The 15,042-nt window shown below is 39.8% G+C and overlaps 1 protein-coding gene across 1 annotated transcript in view; it reads left to right on the top strand.

Moving 5' to 3' along the window:
* The window catches only part of Arhgap32 (Rho GTPase activating protein 32), a 227,475-nt gene extending 213,475 nt beyond the window's left edge, over positions 1 to 14,000 (top strand). Inside the window, exons 19-23 of the mRNA XM_026392440.2 lie at positions 699 to 844; positions 2,513 to 2,584; positions 4,381 to 5,259; positions 5,918 to 6,900; positions 8,167 to 14,000. Coding sequence (XP_026248225.2) covers positions 699 to 844; positions 2,513 to 2,584; positions 4,381 to 5,259; positions 5,918 to 6,900; positions 8,167 to 10,419 — 4,333 coding nt within the window. The 3' untranslated portion in view covers positions 10,420 to 14,000. The remainder of the gene's footprint in view (positions 1 to 698; positions 845 to 2,512; positions 2,585 to 4,380; positions 5,260 to 5,917; positions 6,901 to 8,166) is intronic.
* The last annotated feature ends 1,042 nt before the right edge of the window (positions 14,001 to 15,042 follow it).

Raw genomic sequence — 15,042 nt, 5'->3', positions numbered from 1 at the left:
AAAAGTTGAGACATACTCTTAGCATCTTGGTTTTATACTTTAGCTCCATAATTTACTCAAGATCTTCCTTATAGATTGTATTTAAAAGAGTAGATACTGGGGTGTAGATAGACTTGGGTTTCAAACCTGACTCCATCACTTACTACTTTTATAACTTTAAGGAAGTTACTTGAATGACTAATTTCTTCAGCTGTACAATGAGAATATGATTATATCTTAATATAATTATATCTGATTTAAAAGAAATACTATGTATAAGGTGTTTAATGCAGTGTTTGGCATTAAATGTATACTAGTTTTTTCTTTTTTTTGTTCTTATTCTCTCTACTCATACCTAAAATCATTTTATTCAACTGTGTTTTATTTTTGGAGGTCCGAATAGTTCTATTCGCATTTGTGTTTTATTCTCACTTCGTTGCAGCTTGTGATGTTGGCTCTAAATATGAAGATATGCATAAAAATGATCTTTGTGAAACTGGTTACTAATAATCAAATCTGCTCCTTTAAGTTTCATTTCATGCTATAGCTGCATTGTGTTGTGTGTACCCTGTAGAAGGAGGGAGCTTGTTTATTCTTTCAGCTGTGCCTCTCCAGGTTGTTTGGTTTGTTTTGTTCTTTCTACTATTTGTTCATTTTTTTTTTCTATAAGATAGACTTTTGGCTGTCTTAACATTGATTAATTATTTTCTGTCTCATAGAAAGAGGCCTCAAAATAAGATGAAGAAATCTCCTGTGGGCAGCTGGCGTTCATTTTTCAACTTGGGGAAATCATCATCAGTCTCTAAGCGGAAGTTGCAGCGTAATGAGAGTGAGCCTTCAGAAATGAAAGCTATGGCTCTCAAAGGTAAGTGCCTTCCCGCAGCACTGTTCTGTGGCTGGCAAGCATTTTGTCTACTAAGTTTCCTCTACTGCCTAGTGATAACCTTTTGTTTTTCTGGGCACATTCTCCATGTGTTGTTATGATAGGCTATCCTTTAATATGTGCACAGTTGTGTGGTCCAGGTGGATTGTCTTCGTGACCATTTCTTTATCACCAACCTGAAATCATATGTAATACAAAGAGGGACCCAATTTCTTAAGGACACCATGTAGATTATATGTAGGATGAAGTGATTAAAAATTCAAGCATATTGTAACATAGCTTATATATTATTAGTAATAAACAAATACTGCTGTACTAGTTTTTTTAATTGATATTTTTGAACTTTGAAAAATGACAAAACTATGTTTCAATATGTCTTTGAGGTTTATATCTCTTATAATCAAAGAAATATAGTTTAAAATTCATGTTCTGATAATAGTTTCTGAATCTAGAAAGGATTTTTTTCTTAGGTAATGTTGGCAGTATAATGTTCAGTTCATTTAATTCATCATTCATTCAGTTTGTAGTCATGTACCAAGTGTGTCTTAGGTATTTTGATAGCAGGCCCTATAGATAGAAAGAAAATTAAGGTAGCATACTGCCTATAGCATCTTAATTGGAAAGTCCCATGTATAAGGAAATAAATTTCAGTGCATAATCATAGCTATTGAAGCAGTTTTGTATAAGATATCTATGAGAGGCATTGTCTGATCTTGTGGGGCAGGGCTGGTAGTAAGAAAGATAACCGTAGATTTGAATATTGAAGAATAAGTAGGGATTTCACCTAATCAACAAGGGTCTAAGAATTGGGTTTCAAGCATAGGTGCAGGGTGAGAAGAGAAGCAGATTACAGACACAATTCTGAAGAAAAGCAATCATTAAAGGACTATAAAAGGAAGAGTTGTCATGAGAATAGAGTGAGAAGTGGTCAGGAAAGTAGGCAAAGAACAGGAGAGTTGGGTGATATCTCCATTAGGGAGAAGGGACTGAAAATGGAAGTGCCCTCAATGCCACCAATGGATAAGAGAGGATGGAGGTGTCTAGTAAATAAGATTCACCATATGTAATTGAAATTACTGTAAGTATTTCCTAGGCCTATTGTAAAAGACTAGTACAAATCAAGTGACTTAAAACAACAGAAATACATTCTTTTACTGTTGTCAGCAGGGCTGTGCTCCAGGGAAGAATCCTTCTTTGCCTTCCTTGCATCTTCCCGTTCCTGATGGCTCCTGGCATTTCTTGGCTTGAGGCAGCATCACTCTGTCTCTGCATCCATCTTCACAGGGCTTTCCCTGTGTTTCTCTGTCTTCTCTTCTTGTAAGGACACCAGTCACTAAGGGTGGGGCCACTGTAAGTCTAATGTGATATCATCTCTGGATATCATGTTGGTCTTTAGGAAATACACAAGAAAAGTCTTTTAGTTAATCTCTATGCTCAAGTTCATGATCCTTTAGAAAAGAGAGTTGAACATGGGACACCATTTGAGAATAGTACAACACTTTATATAATAAGGTGGTAAATTGAATGTGACTCTTAATCTGTACAGCCAACCACTCTTGGAAATTTAAGCATGTGTTAGGAAAAACACCGATCCCTTTTATAATATGCAGCAAAATTAAAACTAAACACTTTTTGGTTTTGATTCTTCAGGTGGCAGGGCAGAAGGGACCCTTCGCTCAGCAAAAAGTGAAGAGTCTCTTACTTCTCTTCATGCAGTTGATGGTAAGACTGAAAGAATCAATTGTTTTATTCCATGATAGCTTTCATAAGAGAACATGAACATAGCAATTGGGTGTACTTTATAAATATATACTTAATAAATAGACTATTGATTATCATTTCTAAGAATTCTAGTATTTAGTATTGTTCAGATTACAATTCTTTGCTGTTCTAATATGGCAGCAGTATTTTGGCAGGATTACTATTTATTTACATTAAAATGGCTAAAATGTTTTAAATTAACCATTTATATTGATTAATGCCTAGTAAAAACTGGGATCACAACTGTCTCCTTCTTTAACTTTCACAAGTGGGAGCTTAATGTTTGCTACAAAATATAAAGTGAAGCATTTTGATGTTTAGACCAGTTGTCTTGCAAATTGGTTAACCTGACCTTAAATTTCATAGAGCAGATTGATTATAGCTGGTCTCATTGTCCCAGGATAATTAGCACTTGGAGAAGCAATGTAAAATGGATCTGTTTAAAATTGGGACCAAGATTTCATGGTAACAATGAAAAAGGTTTTATTGCAATGTAACTTGACAAACAAAACTAAAATATTAAAATAAATGTGTATTATATTGTTTAGTGAAGTTAAATTATAGTTGCAACTATTTACTAAACCAACATTGACTTGGAAGAAGATACAATATTTTTTGACAAATGTAAGAACTTTATTTGATCCTTGATTTGTGCTACAGATTATAAAGAAGGCCCTTTCTACAAAAGTAATCAAAAACTAATTAATTTTCCAAGGGCTTTTCTTAATCTGTTGATATTCAGATCATGTGCTTTTCAAGTATCCCTGTATCATCATCGTGATCAATTTTCTCATCTTCATTTATTAACCTTTCTAACTGCCAAATCTTCATGGACCAGTGATTTTCCTTGTGGTTCATAGTGCTCCCACATCACTTTATCCGAGTGGCTGACAATCTTAGAAAAGTTCTCCAAGATTTTTAATTAAACTGTAGTCAGCATAATCTATGAAAACAAAGCAATGGGCTAGGTTCATGTCAAGTGGAAAATAATATTTGGGTCAAGATTACGTTTTTAAGTGGTAGATATGTCAGTGTATATATTTATGTTAAGATAGCTTCTCACTTCTTATATTACATTTTCACTATGGCAATTAAAAGTTTCATAGAATAAGTGGTTTCATTTTTACCAGTTGGACTTTTAGCAACATCATAAAATTGCATAATACTACCACTCCCCAGGGCTCTGCTTGAGAAACTGAAGGCCTAGTCTTATAAATTAAAAAAAAAAAAAATGAAATTAAGTGTTCGAAAGGAATCATTTAAGTATATGTTAATGCTATTTAATCAAGATTTTTTTTTGAAATTTGAGTAGCATAGGATATTTCCTCCAAAGAAACAACCTTTTTTGCTATTTTATGTCCAAAATGCTATCTAAAGTGATTTATTTTACCTTACAAGTCATGTGTGAGGCTAATGATACAATAAGACAAAAAGAAATGAAAACTTGCCCAGAGTCACACAAAGAGTCAGTGTTGGACCAATAAAAATTCAAGAGTCCTGGTCCTTTTTCTTATCAAAACCATGAAGCACTGCATTCTCCCTCTGATTATATGAAATGTGCTTGCTATTTAGCATTTGGTTGGGGAGTTTTGTTATTACAATGATCTGTGTGTCTTGAGACAATTTATAAAAAGAAAATGAAAAGTTGCATTTTCTTACCTAAATGGTGAGTTACTGCTATACCAAGTAGGTGGCTTCTCATGGCATTATATATCCTGTGACATTCATACTTTGACATTGTTGTCCATTTTTACTAGGTGATTCCAAGCTCTTCCGACCCAGAAGACCCCGATCTAGCAGTGATGCCCTGTCTGCCTCTTTTAATGGAGAAATGCTGGGGAACCGCTGTAATTCCTATGATAATCTGCCCCATGACAATGAGAGTGAGGAGGAGGTAGGGCTGCTGCATATTCCAGCTCTCCTGTCTCCTCATTCAGCTGAGGATGTTGACTTGAGCCCTCCAGATATTGGAGTAGCCAGCCTGGATTTTGATCCAATGTCATTTCAGTGTAGTCCCCCTAAGGCCGAATCAGAATGCCTGGAGAGTGGTGCTTCCTTTTTAGATTCATTAGGATACTCCAAGGATAAACCATGTACCAGTAAAAAGGATGTAGAACCAGGTGGTAGCCAGTCTCAGACTCCAGGAAGCACAGCAAGTTCTGAACCTGTCTCTCCAGTTCAGGAGAAACTGAGTCCATTCTTTACCCTGGACCTAAGCCCAACTGAAGAGAAGTCATCCAAATCATCCTCATTTACTGAAAAGGTCGTCTATGCTTTCTCTCCGAAGATTGGACGAAAACTAAGCAAATCGCCTTCCATGAACATATCTGAGCCAATTTCAGTGACCCTTCCACCTCGGGTGTCAGAAGTCATCAGTATTGGCTCAAATACTGCAGCTCAGAATGCATCATCTCCAACCTGGGACAAAAGCACAGAAGAAAGCGATGTCACAAATAGATCCCCCACCCAAATAGTAAAGATGAAAACAAATGAGAGAGAGGCCCAAGAAGGATGTGAACCTGAAATCCAGCCCCTGGACCAGGTAGCTGCTGAAGAAATAGAGTTGCCAGGGAAAGAGGAGCGGTCTGTCTCAAGCAGTCAGAGTAAGGCTGTAGCTTCTGGACAGACTCAGACAGGTACCGTTTGTTTTCCTCCATTCTTTCTTTAAATTAAGAGGGATCTTCAATCTTGTAAATCCATCTGTGCCTTTTAAGAGAGAATTTGCTCCACAGGTAGCCTTTAATCCAGGAGAATGCTTCTCTGAGCATTGGCAGATGGCTCAAGCCCTACATTAAAGTCAGTCAAACAAAAACTCCCCAAAGAGCTTGTGGTCCTGCTTCAGACCATCACAAAAGTCCCTTACCTGTATGGACAGTGAGAATTCCTTGATAATTTTTTGTACAACTTCATAGCTCTTGAATCAATTTTCTCTTCTAATGAATATCATTATTGTAGCCTTACAAGTTAACAGCCTATACCATCCAGTGTGAAAACTAGCCTTAGTAACAATCCATAAGCCTTGAAGCTTGTGTTCTAAGCAATCTTTTCTGAGCCCCCTCCCCATTTCTATAGCAATTCAAGAGGAGCTTGCAACCTTTAAGCACTCTTAGTTTTCCTTCCAAACGAGATGTATTTTCAACAGCATTTGCATGTGGGATAGAAGATCATGGATTGCCATTTTGAAATATGGAAGGCACCTGTTTTTAAATAATCAAGTGGGGAGTGTTTGGCTTTCCGTATAGGATAACGTAAGCTACCTTTTCATTCTCATTTTTTTTCCCAATTTCCCACTAGGAGCAGTTACCCATGACCCCCCTCAGGAGCCTGTTCCTGTCAGTTCAGTCTCTCTTATCCCACCGCCACCGCCTCCGAAAAATGTCGCCCGAATGTTGGCGCTAGCATTAGCTGAGTCTGCGCAGCAAGCCTCTACTCAGTCACTGAAGAGACCAGGGACTTCTCAGGCTGGGTACACAAATTATGGAGACATAGCAGGGGCTACAGCTGAAGATAAACTGCCCAGTCCCTACTCTAGTATTTCTCTAGATAAGGCCTATTTCCAGACAGATCTACCAGCAGAGCAGTTCCACCTCCAGAACAATGCACTGGGAAACTGCAACCAGCCTCTCCCAGAGACAACAGCTGTTGGGGATCCTACTCATACCAAGATAAATGAATCTGGGGAGCAGCTCCACCAAGTAGACTTACCAGGAAACCATCTACATCGAAACTATTTATCTGGGGACCCAGAAAAGGCCAGAATTACTTTAGTTCCCTTAACAGACTCAGAAAAGTCTGATGATCATGTAGGTTTTCCTGAAGACCAGGCTGGGAAGACCACTGTGGCAACCATCCCCTTCGTAGAGGAGGACCAGTCTGCAGTCCATTTCTACAGCGGGGATCAGTCTCCTTCCTACCTTGGTGCAAGTGTGGATCAGCCCCATCACCCTTCAGAACTTGCAGACCAATCTTCCATGCCTTCAAATTTGCCTAGAGACAAAAGCTGTCCTCTTTCTGGGTCCCCTGAAGAGAATACCAGCACAGCCACCATGACTTACATGACAGCGACTCCAGCAACAGCTGAAATAAGCACCAGGGATGCCAGCTGGGCTGTGAGTGAACAGCCCACTGCCACTGGGTTTGCTGTTGCTACCCTTCAGCGCACACACAGAAGTCATCGCCCTCTCCCCCCACCTCCTGCCCAGAGGACCACAGAGCAGCTGCCAGTCGCGGGGCAAGTACAAGCTGCAACCAGTATAGGACTGAATAATTCCCACAAGGTAAGAAGGGAGGAGGTTGGTGAGATGAAATATGCTTTTCCAAAGGTATGTCATTTTTCAGCAGGGTGTGTTGTTATCTTTGATAACAACTGTATTTGAATACAACATAATTTTTAACACTTATGGCAGGTTTCCATGAAATACTTCTGGTTTGAAGTTAGGGTTCTGCCTTTGCCTGGCTGCTGCAGCAGTTACCATATGACTACAATTTTATACCTGGTACCTTTTCTTCCTACATTTCTTTATGGTTATACAAAGGGATAACATGAGACAAACTGGGCTTTAGCTGTCATGCATGTGGGGTTTTTTTGTTTTTTGTTTTTTCCCTTTTGGAAATCCATCACTGACTCACTGTGACTTTGGGCAAGTCATTTAACTACACTATGCCAATCATTCCCATCTACTTAATGAAAATGCCTCACTCTGAAGATATCTCTGCCTGTTTTAGAAGTATGGAAGATTTTAGTACATTAGGATTTTTTGTTATTTTTCTCAACCTTAACCAGCAGATTGCTCCATAGTCAAGTATGTATTTTGAGGAGAGAATGTTATATGCAAAATGCTAAAAGTTGTCACACAGGTTTTTTTTTTTTTTTTTTTTTTTTGTGGTCACCTTCAACTGAAAGGACTTAAATTTCTGATCCTTCCTTGGAGGATGCTAGTTCTAGCAATTACTTTTCAGAGAGAGCTTATTTGCATATTTCTGTGAGGATTGTATTTGGCCTATGGGTCCACAAATGAGTTGGTCAAAGGTAGGGAGAGAGATAACCTCTGACTTGAATGCCACCTTGGACAAGTCACTTTTGTATTCTTCCCTGTATTAGGGGTTCACAACTTTTCACTGTGTCCAACTGTGAATCACTTCCAGATGATAGAATCAATTATATTTATTGAATAAAATGTTCTTGATGTTGAGACTAAGCTAGAGCAGTATGGCAAATGTTTATTTTTAAGCTTGACAGTGTTATTTGACAAACCTTTCGGTCTTCACATTAAGACATCATCATAGGCAACCTCCTCTCATATTTAAAACCCATCACAAATGGAGAAAACCCTGAACAGTTCTCCAAAGATGGTAATATACCAGGTAGCAGCATAGGCTCCTTTTCCTGCCAATGGGAACAGGTCCAGTACAACTGCATGGCTTGGGAAGGTTCAAGCTGCTACCTAAATAGCCTCAGTTTGTGAGTTACAAATGTAATAGCATTTGATTTCATAAGGGGAGTGTAAAAAAAATGGACTTATAATATTTTCATTTTTGAATAGGTTCACGGAGTAATTCCAGCTCCAGAGAGGCCACCTGAACCTCGAGCTGTGGATGACCCTGCACCCATCTTTGTCAGTGATAGCTGTGCAGCTGCTGCTCAGTGTCCTATGGTTACTACTACTCTCCAGCCAGGCCTGCCTGAGAAAGTGCGGGAGAGTACCAGGGCCCCACTGCTCCACATGCGAGCCGAGTCCTTCCCTGGGCACTCCTGTGGCTTTTCTGCACCAATGCCCCCCACCAGAACAATGGAGAGTAAGATGGCTGCCGCCATGCACTCCAACAGTGCAGATACCGCTAGCAGTTCAAATTACCACTCCTTTGTCACTGCGTCATCAGCCTCAGTGGATGATGTGTTGCCTTTGCCACTGCCTGTCCCACAACCTAAGCATGCTTCTCAGAAAATAGCTTATTCCTCCTTTGCTAGGCCTGATGTCACCGCTGAGCCCTTTGGTCCAGAAAACTGTTTGCATTTCAATATGACTCCAAACTGCCAATTCCGTCCCCAGAGTGTACCTCCACATCATAATAAATTGGAGCAACACCAAGTGTATGGTGCCCGATCAGAGCCACCAGCCTCCATGGGTCCTCGTTATAACACCTATGTGGCCCCGGGAAGAAACACGTCTGGACACCACTCCAAGCCGTGCAACCGGATGGAGTATGTTTCTTCTTTGAGCTCCTCAGTTAGGAATGCTTGCTATCCTGAAGATATTCCACCATACCCTACCATCCGGAGGGTGCAATCTCTCCATGCTCCCCCATCTTCCATGATTCGTTCTGTTCCCATTTCACGGACAGAAGTTCCCCCGGATGATGAACCAGCCTACTGCCCAAGGCCCCTGTACCAGTTTAAGCCATATCAGTCCTCCCAGGCCCGCTCAGATTATCATGTAACTCAGCTTCAGCCTTACTTTGAGAATGGACGGGTCCATTATCGCTATAGTCCATATTCCAGTTCTTCTGGTTCCTATCACAGTCCTGATGGGGCCCTGTGTGATGTGGATGCCTATAGCACAGTACAGTTGAGGCCCCTTCATCGCCTGCCAAGTCGTGATTTTGCTTTCTACAATCCCAGGCTACAAGGCAAGAACTTGTACAGTTACTCTGGTTTGCCTCCACGCCCGCGGACCAACATGACTGGCTATTTCTCTGGTAATGACCATAATGTAGTAAACATGCCTCCACCTGCTGATGTAAAGCACACCTATGCCTCGTGGGATCTAGAGGACATGGAAAAATATCGAATGCAGTCTATCCGGAGAGAGAGCCGTGCACGGCAGAAGGTGAAAGCGCCTGTTATGTCTCAGTATGACAACATGACCCCAGCTGTGCAGGATGACCTGGGTGGGATCTATGTCATCCATCTGCGCAGTAAATCAGATCCTGGGAAAACTGGACTTCTCTCAGTGGCAGAAGGAAAGGAGGGGCGGCACCCAGCCAAGGCTGTGAGTCCTGAGGGAGACGACCGCTTCTATAGGAAGCATCCAGAGCCAGAGTTTGACAGAGCCCCCCACCATGGAGGGTATGGCAGTATACAGGCAGAGAAGCCAACCCTCCCTCAGAAGCAAAGCAGCCTTAGGAATAGAAAGCTTCATGACATGGGTTGTAGTCTCCCAGAGCACAGGGTGCATCAGGAAGCAAGCCATAGGCAATTATGTGAATCAAAAAATGGGCCACCATACCCCCAGGCAACTGGCCAGTTAGATTATGGGCCCAAAACAATTCCAGACACTTCTGATCCAGGCAGCTACCATAATTCTGGAGGGAAATACACCACAGGGCAGGAGTCCTTAAGATTGAACCACAAAGAAGTGAGGCTCTCCAAAGAGCTGGAGCGGCCCCGAGCCAGGCAGCCACCTGCCCCTGAGAAACACTCCAGAGACTGCTACAAAGAGGAGGAGCACCTCACTCAGTCAATGGTCCCACCCCCTAAGCCAGAGAGGAGCCATAGCCTAAAACTTCATCATACCCAGAACATGGAAAGGGACCCCAGTGTGCTGTACCAGTACCAAACGCACAGCAAGCGCCAGAGCAATATGACTGTTGTGTCCCAGTATGACAACCTGGAGGATTACCACTCCCTGCCCCAGCACCAGCGAGGAGGCTTTGGAGGCGGGGGCATGGGAACATATGTGCCCTCTGGTTTTGCCCACCCACAGAGCAGGACATATGCTACAGCATTGGGTCAAGGGGCTTTCCTGCCCACAGAGTTGTCCTTGCCACATCCTGACACACAGATTCATGCAGAATGAGCCCCGGGAGCAATAGAGTTGAAGCAGCCTCTGCTGGACAGTGGACTGTTCTATTTTTTTCAATAACCAAAAAAGATTAAAAAAAAAATCTACAAAACCCCTGACCACGTTAAAAAGAAAATATAATAAAAGTAAACAAATCACCATCCTCCCCGCCCTTTCCTGCTTCATTACCACCTCTTTCATCTATAGACTGTGTCATTTTTGTCTTTAAAAGAGATCTGAATGATTGTAAAGCACTGTGTTGAAAACCTAGTAAAGAAATTTGTCACAGACCGTACTTGCCATATAGGGCTAATTTATAAGAGCCTGAGGACTGCCTTTAACTGAATTTAAATTTAACTTTGTCTTTTCTTCTTAGCACTTGCTATCTAGTTCAGAGCAGTTTACATCTATTTCCTGGTGGGTTTTTGCATTTACTGTCATGTTCCTACGCCCCCATCAGTGGCTGCACAGCCTGCCCACATGGACACTTCTTTTCATTATCACTTCATTCATCTTGACCAAGAAGGGGCTTGTGTGTTAAATTATTTTTTTAGCCATCCTATATTAATAATTTATTAACTTTTGATTGTATGTTAAATTAGAGTGGAGAAAACTCCCTTATCTTTCAGGTAAGTCAGACAATTAGAGCATTATAATTAAAACATAAAGAAATTTAAGACTTTAAACATTCAGTAGTCTCTTCACAGTGAGCAAGCTCATGTCACCACAGGAGGGATTTTTCAAGTTAGAATTTAGGGAAACATCTGAGGCAAAAGAATGTGAAATTCTTATTGTCAATTAACTTTATTAACACCAGAAAGCTGTATCATTGCTTTTCATGTGATGCCTGACTGCAGATTCCCCCTGCCCAATAATATTTAGTAAATTGGGATTCCAGTAAAATGTTAACAGTACTTGTTCTTCTAAATTAGCAACCTTTTCCCATTAAAGAAAAAAACAGCGTGTTATGACTGTTTTCAGGAATATAGATTTATGTGATAATTTCTGTTTCTAAACCAGAGTATATGTTCCCTAGGAGTACTGCATGTCATTGTTGCAGTAACCACCAAGTACACAGCCCCATGTCACCAGTTGGAGTTCCAGCAGCTACCATAATGTTCTAAGGAGTCACTCAGTATTTGCTTACTCTATATTCATATGATCACGGTCTTACTGTAATTATCATCTACACCAGCATTTCAGGTATAGCTCTTTATAACTCTGTAGACATGTTAAACATGTTTAATATCTAGGACTTTCTTTTGAAAGTTCATTCCTTATCAGAGTAGGAACAGAACATCTGTCTAGCCTAACTCTACTCTTGTTTCCCAGCCTACCCACCACAGGTCCACCAGACTAGCAGAACAGTCCTATATTTACTGTGTGAGCTAAGATTGTCATTCCATTCCATAACTTGTGATAATACTTGAGTTTTATACATTCACATATTGTAAATGTTCAGCTTATAGAATACACAGGAGATTTTATTCCATTTACTGGATGGTTGCTGCTCTGGCTTTTTAGAACTTGGAATTATCTTTTATTTAGAGCAAAAGAAGAAATCTTTTATGAGGCTAAAATTATGCTGCTATTATTGCTGTGAAATTGTGTAAAGATTAGGATTCATGCCAGTCCTCTTTTTTTAATTTAAAAACATGTGATTACATTTTAGGGGTTTATATTTAGAAAACAAAAAATTTCAGAGCAACATATTTATATCTGAAAATACTCTATAAGGTTTTCTTTTGTTCCCCAGAATTGATCAGAGGGACCAGAGTAAAGATCTTGAAAAACCAATATGTGAAATGTCTGTAGAAGTTTAGGCCTTTACATTAAGAGTGCAGGCCCAACTGATGTTAGAAAATTTTTATGTTAGGAAACCTGAGAGGATGCTTCCATCTGGCACACAAACACATTGGGTGCTACATTGAAGAGTTGGATCTCTGGTGAATATGCAGCACTAATTTTTTTTTAACCTTATTCATCTTTTTATCAATATCAAGTAGGCAATCCCTTGCTCCTTGGAGATCATACCAGCCCTGAAAGTTCTCACCAGCAGTCTGGATGTTAGCAAGAGGGGGCTGGTGTAACTAGGAGACACATGGCTTCAGTAACTGAGGGCCCAGAAAGAAGTAGTGAATGAAGTCCAGGCCAATTTTAATATCTGTGGATTTGTTGTCACACACACATTGTTTATTCCTGAAACTAAAATCAATTTTATAAATATGATGTTTAATTCCTCAGAACAACTTCTTTATTAATAATGTCCTATGGGTTTGGAAATATCAGGTAAATATTTTGAATATAGAATAATGATTCAGATTACTGGTATAAGTGTGAAACACAAACTTTAGATAAAATCAATAGTTTAGTTAATTATGTAGCAACAGCCTTAACTTTGGATTCAGTTATTTGAAAGACTTTGCCCACATCTTTTCCTTCCTAATATGTGGGGTAGAAATCAGATGGCAAATCACTGTGAGCCAGGTTACCTCAGCATTGTTCACCTTTGTGTGTGACTTCACAAATACAGTAATTGAATGTTATTACTTTCAAACGTTGACATGGAGCATTATGATCAAGGAAGTGGAACTGCCTTATGCATTAAACCCCTAATTTATTGAGCCATGTCTCCAGATTTTATCTTTTTGAAAAAACTCTGATTTCACAGTTCAGTTTGATTGAAATAAGTATTCCCTGGATGTCTGGCTAGGGACTCTAAGAGTCCCAAGGATGCCATATTCTTTATAATAAACTTAATCTGAGCCTTATTTCTTACTGTATAAATTTTCTTTTCATTCACATATTTTAAATGCTCAGTTTGAAGAACTCCCTGGGAGGTCCCAAGGGTAAGGCCTGCACAATTCCTTAGGAAGGCAAAGCATTTTTAAATATTTAGGTCAGGTTGAAAAATTCTAGAGCTACTTCTGTGAAGAAGAGGGACCATGAACGTGAGTTGGGATAGAAGAGTGGGTATCACATTTGAAGCAGAAATAGATGCTTATGATGTATATTTGAAATTTGCCCCTTTAGTTCAAGAGGGAGCCTGTAAAATCCATTTATCTGTTCCATCCCTATAGGTCACCTATTCAGTATGTTGGCAAAGTATGGTCTGAACAGAGAGTGCAAGGAAATGAATAAGAAAGTCAAAGTATGTCAGAAAGTTTCTTCCAAATGGTTAGAGGCATGTGATTGTCAGTACTGTGTAATGGAAATGTCAGGAATGATGTATTTTTAATATGTGCAAGATAATGTTGGTGTCCACAGAGGGTCTTTTTTTCTTATCTGATTAGTACCGTTAATGTTCAAAGAATAAAAATGATTGTTTTACAGTTTAGATTCTGAGATAGCAAAACCTGATTTTTCAACCATGACCTGCATGAGAGAAGCACCCTAGGAAGTCTTAGATCATACTTTTGATTTCTTTAATTTATATAGTGTTTTTTTATGTTTTAATATTTTTGTGAACTGGTGTAAATTGTTAATGCATATAAGCTTGTGTATTTTTGTAAATAGTTTTGTGATTTATTTCTTGCCCCATATGTAAATATTTAGAGTCTCATTTCTTCCAAACTTATTTGAAGCTGAGTTGTGGGTTTGGGGTTTTGTTTGTTTTCTTGTTTGTTTGGGTGGGGGGTGGGGAGAAGGGATTTTGTACTTGGAGAAGGAGATATCTTGTGGTTTAAAGCAAATGTCCCATGAAAGCAATTCAAATATCAACAGAATTATTTCAGGTTAAAACAGACTTTCTTGTGTATGTGTTTCTTTTTTTGATCTTACATGAATTATAATTGATTCGCGATTGATTTGGGATATTTGAACCAGAAGACAGATATTTGTACGACATAACCTCTTATACCAATTTTTGAGGAGGGATTCTGTTTCTGTCTGTGCCACAATCCACTGCCTGACTAAATTCCCCACAGCTCCAACACTTAACTCTTCAGAACTAGAGAGGCTTCATGATCTCTTGTGGAAAGTCCAGGCAAATGTGATGCCCCTAGGGCTCTTAGGAATATGTGCTTTTTTTCTGTGGCCTGGCACCCAGTGTGCTGACCCAAGGAGGTCAAATTGGCCTCTTAACTCAGAATCCTCCGAAAGGGTGTCTGAATAAAAAACATTTTTTAAGATTCTCATACAGCATATCAGATGTCCTATCTTCAGAATAAAATAACCAATAAAGAATGATCCTCTAGACTTAGCCATATGTGGTAAATTGCCTTGTGGATATTCAGTAGAGTCTGTATCCATGAGATGAATTACTATAGATCTGAGCCAAGTGCCAACCTATAACCCACTGCCTAACAGGCTGTCCAGTCTTAGCCCTGTGCCAGTTCTCAGATATTTCAGTATCAACCAGGATTTGGGGCAGGAAGTGACAACTCTCAATATTTAGCTATTTTAAAACTAGTTTTCCTACTGGGAGTCAAAAGTTACAAATTGTTCTTCATTGAAAAAATTAAGAACCCACCCCTATTGGTCAGTAATCAGGAAAGCGGCCTGTTTAGTCCAGATGCCCCTGGTAAGCCACTCATCTGTCACAGGCCCACAAGCCCCACTTCAAACCTAAGCAACAAAACTTCTGCTTCAGCAAATGCTCCCAGACTTGAATACATGTTCCCATAGAAATGGTTCAGG

Source organism: Urocitellus parryii, chromosome 4 (genome assembly GCF_045843805.1).
Source record: "Urocitellus parryii isolate mUroPar1 chromosome 4, mUroPar1.hap1, whole genome shotgun sequence".
NCBI lineage: Eukaryota > Metazoa > Chordata > Mammalia > Rodentia > Sciuridae > Urocitellus > Urocitellus parryii.
This window is presented reverse-complemented; position numbering and strand designations above follow the sequence as displayed.